The sequence below is a fragment of the Tursiops truncatus genome, chromosome 10 (assembly GCF_011762595.2).
Source record: "Tursiops truncatus isolate mTurTru1 chromosome 10, mTurTru1.mat.Y, whole genome shotgun sequence".
NCBI lineage: Eukaryota > Metazoa > Chordata > Mammalia > Artiodactyla > Delphinidae > Tursiops > Tursiops truncatus.
In genome coordinates this window covers 10,314,335-10,329,987 of record NC_047043.1, presented here as the reverse complement: position 1 = coordinate 10,329,987, position 15,653 = coordinate 10,314,335, and the positions used below count along the sequence as shown (strand labels likewise).

Below are 15,653 nucleotides of genomic sequence, written 5' to 3'. Positions count from 1 at the left end.
ATAGAAAACTTCCTCTGGTATCTCAATCCCAGATTAAATAGATTCAAATGGAGTAAAAACAGGTATATTGGGGTGCATCTTGTGATTCTGGAAGACAGAAGTTTTTGTGTGAACGTGTACATAAGCATATCTGGCCCGAGCCACCTGTGTCACAGCTCCCACGGGGCTCGAGTGAGTGCTGTCAGCATCAACCCTTGGAGACACGTGACATTCTCATTGAAGTTCAGCATGTTTAACTACATGCCCTTACCAAGTAAAAAAGGGAGGGAAGGGGAGAACAGCAGGCTTAGGCAGGGGGAGCACGAAGTGAGAAACTGGGATTTGCTGTCCCCTGGTTGGTTGCCATTCCTGTGAGCAACTCATTGCAAAGTAGGAGTGTGGTATTTACGTACTGAACAAATACTTTTTTTTTTTTTAAACAGAGGACAATTTTTTTTTTAATCTTTATTTATCCTTGGACGCGTTGGGTCTTCGTTGCTGCACGCGGGCTTTCTCTAGTTGTGGCGAGCAGGGGCTACTCTTCGTTGCGGTGCGCGGGCTTCTCACTGCAGTGGCTTCTCTTGTTGCAGAGCATGGCCTCTAGGCGCGCAGGCTTCAGTAGTTGTGGCTTGCGGGCTCTAGAGCACAGGCTCAGTAGTTGTGGCGTGCGGGCTTAGTTGCTCCGCGGCATGTGGGATCTTCCCGGACCAGGGATCGAACCCGTGTCCCCTGCAGTGGCAGGTGGATTCTTAACCACTGAGCCACCAGGGAGTCCCCTGAACAAATACTTTCTATGTGAATTCAGTAACTGCACATTTTGTGCGTTTATATATAAACTACAGGGTTGATTGTTCACATAAAACTTTTCATATCTGGGCAGTTTTTCTCAGAGGTAGTTCAGATGAGAGCGATTTTTCACCTTTTTAGAATGTAATTCCTCAAGAAAAATGGGGACTACCAGTTTAGAAGTCTGTTCTGTGCTGTTTGGCCCTGTTAGGTTTATGTCTGAAACTATCTTAGATAGGATCAGTGTCACACAGAGAGACTTGTTGGAGTGAAGGCCAGGGCTCATGTGGCTGGAATGTAAAGGAAGCAGTTTAAAAGTATGCACGTTTGGGCCTTAATCTGCTTCTTTGTCCTTCTGAAATTCATTATTAATTCATGGTGTTATGGTCTAACACTGAAGTTCTGGAATAGTAGTAGTGTTTTTTGTTATACAAATTCAATGTGAATTTTCTTTGGGTAATGTGTATTTTCTTTGGTTATACGAAATTCATTTAGCTTTATTGGTAAAAATAAGTGTACTTAGTAGCAGTGCTGGGATCGTAGGGCAAATAATGGTTTACTATAATTGTCTTTTTGAAATGACTACATTATAGGTAATCATGAAGCCCTAAATTGCTTTGTATCTAGGTAAACACTCAGACTTCAAAAGAATTTTTGAAAAGTGAACAGTTTTCTTATGACAGTTAAAAATCTTGGGTTCTCCAGGGGAATTAAAATTTTCAGTAGTAAATTGCTTAGGACCATTATCCAGGACATGTGTATTCTTACATGTTGTGCCATGTATTATGTAGTTCAGCTGTAAACAGTGCTTAAACTTATATTAAATGTATATAATTCTTGCAAAAGTAATGAGACTTAAATTGCTGTGGATGTATGTGTGCATATTTATAAACACTGTGCTATATTACACAGCTTCATCTCTAAATAGTGCTTAAAGTTATATGATCTGTAATTCCTGTGAGTTTCATATGCTAAAAAAATTTAAAGATGCTTACAGATGTGCCTGCCTTGGCCAAAATAAAACTGTAATGTGCTTACCTCTGAGCAAGGTTACTTCCCTGTGAACCTTCAAGAGATATTTTTGAAAGGATGGTTTCCTTTTCATTGTTTATTGTTATGTTGATTTTGTGTAAAAATTAAATTGTTCCTGATTCTAGCTGAGGCAGAGTTAGTTTATAAAGTCATTCCTGCTTAGAGTTGACCAAAAAATGTATCACCATCAGAATTTAGCTGAAGAGCATCTTGCCAGAGAAGAGCTAGTACTTGAATAATCTTAACCCACAGACCACTTTTCACCAGCGTGTGCATCTTTTCTTGCGTTATCTGTATTCTAATATTCTTCATCCTGTGTTACATCCTTCCCCTTACACCTTAAGTCCGGAACCTGCTCCCTTTATTTCTGCCTCATCCCTTCCGGAACTTCTCTTTCTCCCACCGCTATGTGCAGCCTCAGAACCAACCACATGGAGCCTTAACCAGCCCTGGATCACTGTTCTTGCCCTGCTGTCAGCTGTGCCTACAAGGACCGATTAGTAATTTTACTAACTGGGAATCTGCCTAAAATTAAAATTTGGACACCTGCACACAAGGAAAAGTTATCAGCTTCTATGGGTTTGGTCACTTTTATCATTAGTCCAGTTTTTCATTTCTGGCAAAGAATGAATTTTGCTGATGGTTACATTTGTACTACAGCTGTCTGACAAATGTCTGGTAGGTAGGACCCTGAAAATTCCATTTAATGGTGATTTTTACAGATGTTTATCCTATCAATTGTAAATTAACTCCTCAGACTATAGGGTCGTTTGGCTCAGTTGTCTCTCGTGGTCACCATCACCACCTGCTCCCTTACCAACCCAAATGACATTCACCAACATGCCGTGGAAAGGATTCGGCAGCCTCTGTTGGGTCCTGTTCCCAGAAGGGGAAGAATCCATCAGTGAAACTTGTACCGAAAACCTGGTGCCGTTTTCTTTGGTAATGTCAATTAACCTTGGAAAAATAGAAGGGAAATACTAAATATTCCTTACTCCCCACTGCAAACATTAGATAATTACATCGTTTCCATCATAGTAAATGTGGAAGTTTTTGAGTGTCTAACACCTTGAAAGTCTAATTCTGCAAGAATTTTTTCTTATTACTTGAATACCCAGTAACCATATTACCTTGTCAGAGTAGATGTCCAAGGCATGTGCTGTTTGCTTAAAAACCACCTTTGCTAGCTAGCTAGGTAGTTAAGAGCAGTATAGACATCAGTAATTTTGTAAGTAATGCTGTATTTTCCTGATTGAGAGACGTTGTTTGAAATGTATTGCTAATTGCTATTTCCATTTTTAATCATTTTTCCTCAGAAACCCACAATCTGCCAAAGCAACCTCCACTTGCCCTAGCCATGGGACAGGCCACACAGTGTCTAGGACTGATGGCTCGATCAGGAATTGGATCCTGTGCTTTTGCCACAGTGGAAGACTACCTACATTAGCTATGCATTCACGGAGCTCACACTTATATTGTGGCATATAGTCAACATGGAAGTAGACCAGTTCTGCTGATTTGAAATTTAGATTTTTTAAATTATGTACTGGGGACAGGTTTTTGTTGCTTTACATTGCTTCCTAGTTTACAGCATGATGCAAATGATTTTCTAACTTAGTGTTAGGAGAAATTATTTTCCATCTTTAACCTCTTAGTTGTCTAAGAGTTAAATATTACTGAATTTCAGACGTTCAAATTGATCATCACAAATCCTTTAAAACAATTACCTAAAAGAAACCAAAAAATCCTGCCTTCTTTGTTGGGGGGAGAGAGGGGGGAAGGAAACGGAACAAGTTGTGTTTGTGTTAGCATGTGGGTGATGTAAACTTCAAATTGGGAGGTGTTCTGACCCCCGCTCCCATGTAAGCAATTCAATCAGTGTAACCTGCAAAATGCATAAACATCTGACAGTTTGAATTTATAGTGTTGATGGAAGAAATCATTTTTAATGTGTACTGTAAAACTTGAAATACTCAGGAGCTGAGTGAATATGTTTGTTGCTACTTACAATCCCGACCTGTTAAGTCCCAGTAGTTTTGTTTTAACATGGTCTTTTTCAACTTTGTTTCCTGTTTAACTACAGAGACTTCTGTTGTAGACTCACAAGTTTAACTGTTGTATTATAACAGTATTACATGTCAACAGTGTGGTCATGACCTTTATTTATATAAAAACCAAATATTTAGTCAATTTACCGTGTCTTAATTTAATCTTTGTACACCTTCCATTTTTAAGTGCTTAAATGAGTACTATATTGCAATAAAAATGTAGTGATATAATTAACCAGCCATTAAAAATTTACTTCTACAGATACTAGAGTGTCAATTGAATTTATATTAGGTACTGGCATACTTCTCACGATTAATATAAAGTTAGAACAACTAAAATGAGTGGTTGCTACTATAAATCTGAGTTCTGCAACCTCAGACTGCCTTGAGTTTACTGGCCTCTGTGGATTAGGGTCAAACCCGATACTACGGGTGATACAGAAAGAAAGCAGGAAATGAATCTTCTTGTTTTCACAATCATAATATGGCATGTGACTTGCCATTTTTACAGCAAACTCCCAAACTGGTTAAAAGTAAAACATAAAAACAAGCTGTTCAACAGGATAACAAACAACCATGTCCTTTGGTTTGGTAAACCTTCTTTTAAAAAAGAACAGATTATCTAGCTACACTTAGATACTGCACTCTTCCTCGTATTCTGTGAAATTCTCATCAATAGCACAAAAATATCCAAGAAACTAAAGCATCTGAGAGCTGTAGTGGAAGACTTTTCCTGCCACACACCCTGCAGGGGATGGGGGGAGGGGTAGCAGAGGAGCCCTACTGGTGTGGGCACTGCTTGTGTTCAGTAAAACGGGTAAACAATTATAAAAAGAAAGGAAAACAAGTCCTTTTAAACTGCTTTTTCTTCCAGGATGCTCAAAGACTATAAGGCACAATTACTTACACTCCATGGATGACATGTGACTGGGTACTACCCCAAACAGACTTACGATTTTTATAATGACCCTCTAAAATGATTTGTAAGTCTTTTATTAATCTTTTCAGAAAAATTAAATGCTCTAAACTAAAAATTTATAAGTTCTGTACATACAAAGTCCTCGTTCTTCATTTAGCTTTGATTTACTTCTTAGAAGTTTTCATCTTTATGACCATCCAACGTCTTTTAAACCTCTTGGCATTTTGTTTTTTCTGGGATGCTAGAATAGAAGGTTTTGTGCAGTTAAGAATAATAAAGAGATAAAATTCCCAAGAAACAATTCCAAATTTTCTAGTTAACACATGAGTGTAAATATTAAAATTAGGTACATGTGCATACATACTGCACTGACCTATTCTTCAGAAGCAAGTTTAAAATAGTAACAGAAGCCATTGTAAGAAAAACATCGATACTGCATGAGTATTTACTATCTCCTTAAAAAAGAACATCTTTCAGGGACTCCCCTGGTGGTCCAGTGGTTAAGACTGTGCTCCCAATGCAGGGGGCCCGGGATCGATCCCTGGTCAGGGAACTAGAGCCTGCATGCGCAACTAAAGATCCCACACGTGGCAGTGAAGATCCCACGTGCCGCACGCAACTAAGACCCAGCGCAGCCAAATAAACAAAAATTTTTTTTTTAAAGAACATTATACAATATATAAAACTATCAGATTCAGAGAACAAAGCTGAATCTTACCCCAAGCATTATTCAAAAACTGGGCTGCGGCCTTTTTCACCGGTAACCTCTTGTTGTCAAGAGACAGGAACTTGTTTACTAGGAAAGAGAATTATTTATCATTGCTTTGTTTAACTTGCAGTTAAAAGGGAGAAAAATAGTCCATAAAGAAATTACCAGTAGTTCTGTTGGTTCCAGGACCATATAAACAATTCTGTATGAAGGCTTTGGCCGCTTCTTGCCTTGAATCTCTCAAATCTTGGTCTTTCAGCCTTACAGCCAAGTAGCTTTTATTCTGGCTGGTAATCAATACAAAAGGTCAAAATGAGGCAGTGCTTATTTTCAAAATAAAGTATTTTTGTTAGTTGACTCAAATAGTGGAAAACAATATCCCAAGTCCTAATTTTGTATATGCACGGGTAAGATGATAAAACTAAATTACAGGACTATTTTACAAGTAATGTTTACATCTTAGTAGAGCAAATAAATATTTTTTTAAATATAAATACCAAAAACTTTCCACAGAGGATCCAATCTGAAACTGCTACTAATTAAGCCAATACTCTCCTCCAAAGGTCACCTTTACATCCTACACACAAAAAAAGAAGACTCTTCTTACCCAACAGTCTGTACTTTTTGCACTTTTTCTTTAGCTTTCTTTGAGTCACTTCCTTTCTCACATTCTTCATTTTTCTTTTGCAAATTCACTAAAAAATTGAGTTATATTTCTAATTAGCATTGGTGTAAAAATAAATCAGGAACACATACTGGAGTTCACTTTAAATACCCACTACACACCAGTGTGTGATTTTTATTTGTAAGAAATAAGCTACAACTGGCCAGGCCTGTTCCCATGCTCTTTCTAAGGGTCAGTAACATTTGACTGCAAATATCTGCAAATGCAGTTGGCACTTAATGAGAAGTTATTTAAATTAGAATAGTTCATACCTTCTTTCAACTTTGCGGGTGATTTCTTCACACTAAGGAAGAACAAGAAGAACACTAATTGGGATGGCAGAGAGCAAAGGTGACTCAACCTGTTACAAAATTTCATCTAGTTTTACAAATAAGATACCCCTCCCCCCCCTTTACTACCACCATTCTCAGTTTTTACTTAGGATCTTTAGAAAGAAAGAGTCTCTCCCCAGTGAACTGACAACTCAAAATCAACAAACTATACTAGGTTGGGAATATCTTCTCAGAATTTAAAATCTGAAAATATATTAGCAGGCTTCCAAAGCAGACTGTTGTGGTTAACAGAGTTAAAGTGAAATATTTAAGAATTATATAGTACAGTATTTGAAATACAAAGTGAAAGGTGGTAGGCCTGCCTCACTTTATTTGGAGAGATCTCGAAGCATTAATTGAACAATTTAGACACAAACGAGGATAGAGACAAGAATTTATAGCCTCAAGAAGTGCGGTCTAATGGAGAGAAAGACAAATGGCAAAATACAATGAGATATCTACACAGAAGCACTTGCACACTGGAAAAGCTCGATGGTGGGGCGAGCGATGGGGTAGAGGGAGTGAGAGAAGACAGGTGACATCTGGACTTGGTTTTGAAAGGTGAAAAGGACTTTGTCACCGTGATGTATCCAGAAACCGAGTAACTCTGGAGAAAGTTCTTTTACTGAAAATTTGAGAACGACTGTCCTAAGTCAAAGATGCAGGGCTAAACTTCTAAACTGAAAGCAGTAAGAGGAGATAAGGGGGAATGGGGAGGGAGGAAAGCAAATATTTAGAAATGTAAATTAAGTATGGTTTGATTGATTCCCTGGTACAGATGAGGAAAAGTAGCTTTAAATGTGCAGTGGATGGCAGAGCTGCTAAGTGAAATGGGGAACGAGGAGGGAGGCCACGTTAGTGGCAGATAGGGCAAGTATGGGACAAGCTTGAGTTTTAGGAGCCTATGGATAATTGCCTGCTACTCCACTAAAGGATAAATTTCAAAACACTTTTATTCACACCATCTATCCTGCCCCTAGTACAATGACAGTGGCCCACAACTTATTGAATGAACACACTGGGATCAGCAACTCAGAAACTAGTTACCTATGGGGAAAACAACAAACATAATAAAAACCAGAAGACTGAAAATAAGTGGAATATTTCCCTCAACCTGTCCCACCAAAGTCAAATACTGTGTAGCTTTTTAATTTAGACTTTACAATTTCTTCAGTTATTTGAGTTCAAATAAATGTACCAATATGTAATTCAAAGACTGTATGTAGGCAAGTAATAAAACGAGATCCATTACTTACCTAGTTTGTGAAGCTGTAGTTAACTTCTCTAGAATAGTATCTGGAAGAAGTTTTCTTTTCTTAAAAACGTTTTAAAAATCAATTAAAAGTGAGGTACACGACAATATGCCCTGGATTGCTTTTAAAAGTTACCATTTTAAGGACAGCCCTACCTCTAGGCAAATAAATGAATTGGGCTGAACACCGCCCTCCACTATCTCTAAGCTGTGGGAAGACTGGGACCAAGCATCTCAGAAACTATTCCACATTCTTCGGAAGATGTGAAGGCTGGAACCCTCAGGTCACTCTCATACACTGGAAGCAGTTACTATCACGTCCATATGGAGTCAGTTCTGTGGCCAATCTGCTAAACAGCAGAGAGCACATCAATCATCCTCCACGTTGGAACGGCCCTTAGTTTCCAAAGCACTTAATTCTCACGGCGACCCAGTTTCAAATAAACTACCTCCGCCGAGCGTCAGAGGTGGGACTGACCCTACGATTTCAGGTTCCCACTTCTTCCCACTCCCTTTTTCAATCGGTGGACAGCAAAGAGCATGAGCACCTTGTCACTGTAGTCAGAAGAAAATATTAGCGACTTTCCTCTACCCCACATCCTAGCAACTTTGAATTCTACCCCGAGCCGCGTTGTGAAACGCCGCCCTCCCCTCCAACCTTCTGTTCGATGAACAACTCCTCGCGTCGCTTCCTCTTCTCCTTCAGAAGCGTTTTATCCCTGGGAGAAAAGGCGGTAAGTCAGTCCGGGCAGGGACGAGCGGGATGGGAAGGGGCGCTTCTCCCCGCCCGGCCGCAGGCTCCCAACCTGCGCACGGTCTCGCGAACTCGCCGCTCCTCTTCTTTCGCTTCCGCCTGAGCGCTGGCGAAAGTCAGCTCCTCCGGGGCCTCGTCGTCAAGCTCATCGTCCCCTTCCTCGTCTTCCTCCAGCGGCTCGGCAGCCGCGCCGCTGCTCGGCTGCCCGAGCAACAGGCCGTGCTCCGCCTCCTCCTCCGAGGCGGGCTGGCCCTCGTCCACCATCGCCGACGCCGAAACCGGAGCGCGGGACGCGCGCGGTCTGAGCTGCACCATGACCCAAGCTGCGCCCGACCTCTGACCCGGAATCAGCACGCAAGCGGAGCGTGACGTAAAAGGCAGGCGCCGCGGGTTCTGTTGCCCTCTGCAGGTTCCGAGGCCCCATTGAGCTATGCAGAGGCGCATGCGCAGAGCGGGGACGGGCGTGGCCTGAGAAAAGCTGGGGGCCCTTCCCTTCTGCCCGACTCCGGGGCTGCGCGCAGGAGGCCTCGCGGCTCCCTCCTCGCTCACGACTGCGAGAGCAGGTGGCCGTGGTTTCTAGGCGGGAAAGATACATCCTGCTGCCTCCTTGGCGGGGATGCCGGGAGCAGGGTTAGCTGGGTCCTCGCGCTCCTTGAGGTGGGCTCGCAGGTCCCGCCATCCGGTGACCCACAAGCCCCAGTCGCCCTATCGCCGCCTTTTTTAGCTCCGAGATCCGCCTGGTCGATATTCGGCTTTCCGCACTCCCCACAGAAGTGGTTTCAAAAGGAAGAAGTGCGCTATGGCGGCAGGACCCCATGCCTTTCAGCCCTGTTGTCGCCGACGAGAAACAAGGTCGACAGACTCGGATTTAAATCGATCCTCAGCACCAAACGTGGGCGTGGCGACCTCGGCCGCCCTCTCACGGGCATCCCTGACCACCAGCCCTCGGCCACTGCCTGTTCTGTGTCCATCACTGACTCCTCGCCTTAACAGCTTGTTGTCTGACTCTCCCGTTAGAACGGGAGCTCACTGAGAGCGGGGACCCCCCCTCCCCGGTTCCCTGCTGTAACCCCAGGACCTTGCACGGTGTCTGCCCATCCTACCGTCACTTAGTGACGCAACCCCCCCCGTACTGTGTATATTTATGCCCCCGCCCCTGCCCCAAGTATACTTATTTCATTTCCTAGCATACGTGGCCCTTCATGACCTTTGTGTTTATCTTCTCTCACCCATTATACGATAGCAAATGATTCATCTTTCTCTGAACAAACCAAGCTATTTCATATTTACCTTGCATTTGGACATGCCCTAGTGACACACACTCTGCCCTTGGAACTCCTATTTATACCTTCAAAAACTCCCACCCAGGCTGACTTCCTCTTAAAGACTTCCAAGCACCTTAAGATCGACCCCATCCCCACTCTGCTCATCTCTAATGGCATTCTCTGAATCTTGAACACATTTCTGTAACTATAGCTTCCACGCTGTTTACCAGTTCATATGACAATTGTCCCAACCCAGTCTTTGTGAACTCCTTGAGGGATGGTCCATCTCTCTCTAAGCACTGTACTTCTAATGTCTGTCATACGGCAGATGTTCAGTAAATATTGAATTGAACTGAATAATCCTACCTCACATAAATTGTGGAGTATTTTCAATTCGCTTTTCCTCTGCTCTGATTTGGAAGCAATTCCTAGTTTAAAAACAAGACCAAAACATGAACAGAATTGACAAAACAGAAACAAAAAACAGCTACTGGTACCAACAACCTAGTAGGAAGGGAGTTGCAAAGAACAGTTCTGAAATATCTGGATCTTGGTCAGATAGAAATTACGAATTAAAAATATAGTCCGACTCCCTGAAACAGTGTTCTGACTTCCATCACTGCTAACACTAGGGAATTGTATACAGTGCACTTTTAGGAAGCCCTACAACAAACCTACTAGAAGTGAATGATGGTATTTTATGTACAAAACCTGCATTATAAGTATTACAAGTCCCGTCAGTGTGCGTGCTTTGACCCACCCACGTAAAAGCATATGACGGGAGCCCTCAGGGTGCCTGGCTGACCTTTCAGACTCCCTGTGGGTTATGGGCACCCCTCTTGCCCATGCAAAGGATACTTGGGATTTATTAAAAGGCATGACTTGCAAATGCAGTACAAAGTTTTATGTCACAGCGTCTTGTCATCTACTTCTACAAACGCCAAGGGTGTAATATTAAATGCAGTTTTGTAAGGGGTGGGGATGATATGGCCCAGCTGCATAATCACCCAGGGAGCCCACCTGATCCAAGGGAGCTAGTTATGTACGACCTTCATGTGCTGTTTACTGAAGGCCGCTCCTCCGTCAGGCCTCTGATGCTTGCCTTGCCGGCAGCAGGCATCCCTGGGAGCTGCGTTAGATGGTGGGACTTGAGGAGAGGGCTGTATTCTTCCTACTTTACGCAGAGGTAGTATGAGCATAAAACTTTCAAGTCCCACGGGAAAAACTCCCTTCAAAATTCAGTGTCGGGGGAAGCGTGTGTTGATGATAGTGAGAAATGTCCTTCTGTGTTTATAATATTGAGGAATGACCCACTCGGAAGGCCAGTGCTAAATTTTAGGCAGCTGTGTTTGTCCTTGGAGTCCATATATTTGCATTATTCTTTTTTCTCATCCTGATTTTCTACCTTACTGCTAATTTCTTTTCCTTCCTTGCCTGAATTCTTGTTGTAAGCTATCCCCCTGAAACTGAGGTTAGGCAGCCAAACAAGATAAACATTGACAAGAGAAAGTCTCCAACAAAGATATCTCTTGGGGTAACACCTTTATACAGTCAATTACCAGCTGTAGAAAGGGATATTATTTTCCACCAAACCTTGCACAAAAATCAGAAATACCAGGGTTTTACCCCTCTACCCAAATAGCAAAAAAAAAAAATTACTTTTTTTAGACAATCTAATTACAAAGTTGTTTCCCTCCCGGTAACCAACCAAACACATCAGAGGTATCTTATGTTTAGTTCAAACCAGATAACGTGAATTGACTTGAGAAGTTCTGTGACTTCTCCTTCTAAACACGTTTACTACAATTTCCTCTAAGTCCCATCACTTATCAGCAGTTTGGATTCCAGAAGATACATTCAGACCTTTCAGTATTCAGCTCACCATCCACAAGACTGTTTCTCCTGTTGGTGGCCTGGTACTTATAGATGCACTGTGATTTCTTCCTTCCTCAGGGCAATTAAGAAACAGTTTCAGTTTCATGAGGCGCAAGGGCTTCAGGAAGCGTCGTTCCACATGGCCCCTGGAAATGAAACCTGAAATAGCAGGACGAACACAGCAGAGTTAGGAGCAAGATGAACATTCTCCTTCAGCAAGTCAACTTTCTTAGTTACAACCAGAGTAAAATTCACATTCTCACAAATGCGGTCTTATGCGTTTCTGTGCCCAGTTCTTTCATCTAGTTTCTGAAAACTCCAAATGCAGACACTTCACTATGGGTTGGCCCCTGTCACCAAGGGAATTTGGGAAAGCAATTGCTTAGAATTTAGGTGCTATAAATAAGGATTTTCTTTTAAGGAAGAAGGGGAGACATGGTTGTATTTTGTGATTGCTTTGCCAAACTCATAACTGACATATTGTAAGTTTTACAAAATCTTACTGACAGGTAATAAGGACAAGAAAAAAAGAGCCTCATGCGCCATGTGGACCGTAAGGACCTTACCTGAGGCCACGGGCCTCTGCAGCCGTCCACTGAACTCGCGACTAGCCCTGACTTGCAGTCAGAAAGTAGGAAAAAGACAAAGATCAAGAAAGAGGAGGGAGAGAGAAGAAGAAAAACCAACGACTTCTGCTTCCTTCAAGGGAAAACACTTAGGACAGGGGGAAAAAATACCCAACTAATTCTAGTGTATCGTTAATAAGAAAATCAACTGAGCACAGTTAAAAATGAAAAAAGTATTTGGTCATATTACTTATTCTTGATACAACACAAATCATGAATGCCTTAGCCCTTGAATACTGTTCTCTGTGCCACGAACAGACATCCCCGACCAAATGGCCTCTCTGATCCTTCTACCACTGGCAGCATGTGGAACACTGGCCGCTAAAAAGCTCCGCCCCAGCACAGTCCCTTGAGGACTTTCCGAGAAGCACAGCCAGGCACGGAGAGCCTCAGCTTCCACATGTTCTTCCTTGTGCCCCTTTCCACATTCACCCTCCTCCCTATTTACCAAAGCAAGCTGCAGCTCACCTCACCCATCCCAAACCTTACAATGGCGCCTTATCCCAGAACGTGAAAAGAAAGGGATGTCTGAAATATCGGTGTGGATCTGAGAAAACAAACGGTTTCCAAAGGCCGGGTAACACATGCAAGCAGGGCCGTTTCATCCTTGCTTTCAGTAAAATTGAAAGAGGGTCTTATAGAATTGTCAATGAACAGATCACTAAACGTGATTCAAGATTACTATGGGTATTTCGGCGTGTAACTTGGAAGGAGGTCCAAAATCTGAGTGGCGATGCCATAATGAAATTCCTTTCACGCCCAGGGTTTATGAGGCCCAGGTTTCTCAGTACTTTCATCTATAAAAAGCAAAAACTGGGACTTCCCTGTGGATAAGACCCTGCGCTCCCAATTCATGGGGCCTGGGTTCGATCCCTCATCAGGGAACTAAATCCCACATGCATGCTGCAACTAAGGAGCCCACAAGCTGCAACTAAGGAGCCCGCCTGCCACAACTAAGGAGCCCATGTGCCACAACTAAGGAGCCCGCCTGCTGCAACTAAGGCCCGGTGCAACCAAGTAAATAAATATTTTTTTAAAAAAGCAAAAACAAAGAATTACAATTGACATTGGACATTGAAAAGGCAAAATTTAGCTCGGCCAGTAAAAATCTTCCCTGCCATCCCTCAGACTGGAGTTAGAGACACAGATACAGCCAGCTGCAAAGCTAGCAAGAAACACAATTTTTTTCCCCCAGGACAAGCTGCACAGTATCATAACAACTCCCTTCTTTGAGCGACCACTGCTTTGTTACTCACTGAGTAGGAATTCTGTCCTCTAAAATCATACACTACCAGTATGACGGCAGTAAAGAATGAAATATCCTGCATCTGGAGGACCTAAGCCTCCGAGAAGCAGCCTTACTTCCAACCCAGGTGCAGAGCTCCAGGTAAGGGATGTCTGGGACCAGGGTTCCACATCTACCTTCAAGGAAACAGGACCTTGCGGCCACTTTGCAGCCAGAGAAGATCTGACCCCTCTCCACACCCACAGCCCTGCTAGTTGCTGAGTCTATCAAAAACTGCTTCATTTAAACTTTACCTGAACTCAACCCTCCTTCCAAATCCTATAATAACTCCATCTTTTCCTTTGTTTGGGGACATGCCCCACGGCTCCTCTGGGGTCTCGCTCACTGCAGTGGGTCAGGAAACATGATCTTCTCAGAATACAGGTTTCCTGTGACCACAGGCCGACTGGGCTACAACAACATGAACTCCGTCTCCTTCTAACAATGCGTAATACTCAGCCATGGATACCCGAACTAATTCAAAAAACTCATGCCCCATGCATCTATTAAGAGATGCATTTCCCATAGTTTTACTTTTATGGAATTATTAATCAAAATGTATCATTTGTTGTTTTCAACAACTTAGTACTATAAATTACTGCAGTGATAATTCCATCTACAAGAATTTTTCAATGGAACAATTTTTAAGTTTTAACTTGAAAATAGTTCAGTAACTCATATATTTTACAGCAGAATATAATAGGATAGTCAACAAAAGATTTTCCAAGCATAAAAATACATTAATATAAATTTCTATGGTAGAAGTAGGATGGGAATACCAGTTCAAAGAGAAAAAGAAAAAATGTGAAGGTTCTCATTGTTAAAAAGGGCTTGTATATTTATTCTGTAAATGGATGACGTGGGTATCAAGCAGTTGTGACATTTCGATTTGACTGGATACATTTAAATGGCAGTTTAGGATAATGGCAGTTTTATTTTTAAATGTCGGTATTTTATTTCCAGTAATTCGGAATCACATCTTTTTCAATGATTTTGATAAATTTTAGATGTCAAGTTTAAACATGTAAACGGGGGGGCTTCCTGGTGGTGCAGTGGTTGAGAGTCCGCCTGCCGATGCAGGGGACACGGGTTCGTGCCCCGGTCCGGGAAGATCCCACATGCCGCGGAGCGGCTGGGCCCGTGAACCATGGCCACTGAACCTGTGCGTCCGGAGCCCGTGCTCCCCAACGGGAGAGGCCACGGCAGTGAGAGGCCCACGTGCCGCAAAAAAAAAAAAAAAAAAAAAAAAGTGTAAACGGGGTACAAGAACAAAGGTGTTTGAAGACCCCTGTTCTAGCAGCCTGGTGCCTCTCCCCTCATCCCTCCCATTGTAGGATAACCAAGACCACTGTGTTTCGCCCAGAATATGTTCATGCCACTTTTATTGGTTAATGTAATGATCCAATTTAATTAAAAATTTAATTAATGCAAAAATATAGCTATTAAAAGAGGATTATTTCTAGGAAAATTAGCTGAATGCTTTGGAAAGACATAACATGTTATTAAAAACAATTCTGTCAAATTAGATGTAGGTGGACAAGATGAGGGTAAAATGCTTCAAAGTTTTTTTGTATGTTCTTTCTCCACTTAAAAAAAGAAAAAACAGGGAATTCTCTGGTGGTCCAGTGGTTAGGACGCTGTGCTTTCACTGCCGAGGGCATGGGTTCAACCCCTGGTGGGGGAACTAAGTTCCTGCAAGCCTCGCAGCGTGGCCCCCCCAAAACACAAATAAACAGAAAAATATCTAAACCAGGAGTTGTATTCCAGTGTTTTCCAAGATTTCCTGATGATAAGAATCACCTAGGTCACTCGTTAAATATACAAATAAACAGCCCTCTTGCCCTGGCTATTCTGACTCAGGAAGTCCAGACCGGGGCCTTGGGGTCTGATTTTCTTGGTTATCTGTTTTGTTTTATAAAATAAAGGCTCAGGTGATTTTTCTCTTCAGGGAAATTTGGGGAACACCAGGAGGATTATGAATATGATTTATGCAAGAAAGGTGAGCTCCAGTCAGTAGATTCCCACTAACGAAAAGGCCTTTGGCTCTATCAGAAAAAAAAAAGGCAAATGAATGCACATTTATGCTTTAAATGAAAATGAAATACTTACGTGTCCTTTTTTATTATA

At 42.3% G+C, this 15,653-nt stretch overlaps 3 protein-coding genes across 12 annotated transcripts in view; 1 reads left to right on the top strand and 2 right to left on the bottom strand.

Annotated features, from left to right (window-relative positions):
- RANBP9 (RAN binding protein 9) overlaps positions 1-4,108 on the top strand; it is an 88,550-nt gene extending 84,442 nt beyond the window's left edge. For both annotated transcript variants that reach the window (XM_073810341.1, XM_019945088.3), the window contains one exon: positions 3,114-4,108. In XM_073810341.1, coding sequence (XP_073666442.1) covers positions 3,114-3,152 — 39 coding nt within the window. In that variant the 3' untranslated portion in view covers positions 3,153-4,108. The remainder of the gene's footprint in view (positions 1-3,113) is intronic.
- NOL7 (nucleolar protein 7) lies at positions 95-8,919 on the bottom strand. 2 transcript variants are annotated; one of them, XM_073810346.1, is made up of 9 exons: positions 8,528-8,919; positions 8,380-8,440; positions 7,726-7,784; positions 6,410-6,441; positions 6,081-6,168; positions 5,639-5,760; positions 5,483-5,560; positions 4,900-5,005; positions 95-2,754 (listed from the first exon to the last, which is right to left on the bottom strand). In XM_073810346.1, exons 1-8 carry the CDS (start codon positions 8,917-8,919, stop codon positions 4,929-4,931), a joined length of 909 nt encoding a protein of 302 aa, XP_073666447.1. In that variant the 3' UTR covers positions 95-2,754; positions 4,900-4,928. The 2 variants fall into 2 exon arrangements, with proteins under 2 accessions (XP_073666447.1, XP_019800653.1); XM_019945094.3 differs by lacking the exon at positions 95-2,754 and having other exon boundaries at positions 4,823-5,005.
- Positions 8,920-8,941: 22 nt separating this feature from the next.
- SIRT5 (sirtuin 5) overlaps positions 8,942-15,653 on the bottom strand; it is a 29,542-nt gene continuing 22,830 nt past the window's right edge. For 6 of the 8 annotated variants that reach the window (XM_019945090.3, XM_073810343.1, XM_019945092.3 and 3 more), the window contains one exon: positions 11,268-11,774. In XM_019945090.3, coding sequence (XP_019800649.1) covers positions 11,699-11,774 — 76 coding nt within the window. In that variant the 3' untranslated portion in view covers positions 11,268-11,698. Of the gene's footprint in view, positions 9,052-9,168; positions 9,304-10,106; positions 10,169-11,267; positions 11,775-15,653 lie in introns of those variants that run through there. The other 2 variants (XR_012334343.1, XR_012334342.1) reach the window with 2 other exon arrangements.

What these genes read in the sequence shown, in the direction of transcription:
- NOL7 (XM_073810346.1), bottom strand. Translation starts at nt 8,919, where the DNA reads ATGCGCCTCTGCATAGCTCAATGGGGCCTCGGAACCTGCAGAGGGCAA. An exon ending in CAAAAAGTACAGACTGTTGG is followed by an intron (nt 5,761 to 6,080) that starts GTAAGAAGAGTC and finishes ATTGATTACCAG; the next exon opens with CCAGAATAAAAGCTACTTGG. An exon ending in GTTTTTGAATAATGCTTGGG is followed by an intron (nt 5,006 to 5,482) that starts GTAAGATTCAGC and finishes CTTCTATTCTAG; the next exon opens with CATCCCAGAAAAAACAAAAT.